Source organism: Micropterus dolomieu, linkage group LG09, assembly GCF_021292245.1.
Source record: "Micropterus dolomieu isolate WLL.071019.BEF.003 ecotype Adirondacks linkage group LG09, ASM2129224v1, whole genome shotgun sequence".
NCBI lineage: Eukaryota > Metazoa > Chordata > Actinopteri > Centrarchiformes > Centrarchidae > Micropterus > Micropterus dolomieu.
This window is the reverse complement of record NC_060158.1, coordinates 23,509,347-23,510,489: the sequence shown is the minus strand read 5'-3', so window position 1 is coordinate 23,510,489 and position 1,143 is coordinate 23,509,347. Positions and strand designations below refer to the sequence as shown.

The following is a 1,143-nucleotide window of genomic DNA, read 5'->3' as shown; positions in this document are numbered from 1 at the left end:
AATATTTAAAGCAATAGCTGACATTTTGGGAAATATTCACTTTCTTGTTGAAAGTTAGATAAGGAGATCAAAACCACTCCCATATATCTTCAGTTATTATTAGCAGCCAGTTACAGCACAGAAAGGGAAAACAGCTAGCCAACCTCTGTCCGAAGGTAACCAAATCAGCGCACCAGAACCTCTAAAGCTAACAAATTAAAATTTTATCTCTTTTGTTTGTACTCCTGGCCAAGAAATAACCACAGACAGTCTTCTCATCTAACTCTCTGCAAGAAAGCCAATATTATTTTTCCCAAAATGTCAAACTTTTTAAACTGCCACACATATGACTTCAATTTTCTGCCTTTTTTAGGGTCAAGTGGCTGAACAGTCATTGTGTGGAGGACATCATGGCCTTACAAATTTCAATTAAAATTTGAACTGCTACTGTGACACAGTGCTTCAGTTCTATTTTCAGTTTCACTACATTTTTCCAGGGTTAATAAATGGCATTTGTGTATTTATTTATTTATTGGGTTGCATACTGTGTAGCTACAGTAAATCATATAAGCAATCACTTGTCTGCGTTGTTTGCATCATTTACAGTTCACTGCAAAATATTATAACTTAAAATGTTTATTTTACAGTTTGCAGTTAAATAAATGTTGAAAATACAGATATCTGCTTGTGAGGTTTGAAATGAGTTTGATATAAACATGTTTTTGTTTGTGTCATATCTAAATGTTTTACGAGTGCTTGCTGAATCACTTGAAATTCCAATCGTTTAATGCTTGACGTTTAGCAGGTTTTTCATGCTTTGAAATTTGTGATCCTGTTAATGATCAGCATTTTATTTGACAATTAGTTGGGACTCAGCAATGCATTTCTTACAATGTGTTTTATCTTTTGTTTAAAGCAATGGCATATTTTATTGTATGTGGGATTATTACATATTGAGACTTACAGTATATTGAAACACACACATGGAGAGAGAGAGAGAGAGAGAGAGAGACAAATAACTGAAAGTGTGCTTTTGGCAGAATGAGGATAAACTGTTATTAACATTGGGCTTAACCAATACTAACCAATCAATGTTAAAGTAGGTTTGATGCCTGTTTGTGTAGTGTGTAGAAAAGAAAATATTTGATTTTTCATGTCACTTCA

General features: G+C 33.3%; 1 protein-coding gene across 1 annotated transcript in view; it reads left to right on the top strand.

Moving 5' to 3' along the window:
- The window catches only part of LOC123976840 (macrophage mannose receptor 1-like), an 8,574-nt gene extending 8,142 nt beyond the window's left edge, over nucleotides 1-432 (top strand). The window contains exon 6 of the mRNA XM_046059206.1: nucleotides 353-432. Coding sequence (XP_045915162.1) covers nucleotides 353-366 — 14 coding nt within the window. The 3' untranslated portion in view covers nucleotides 367-432. The remainder of the gene's footprint in view (nucleotides 1-352) is intronic.
- Nucleotides 433-1,143: the final 711 nt, after the last annotated feature.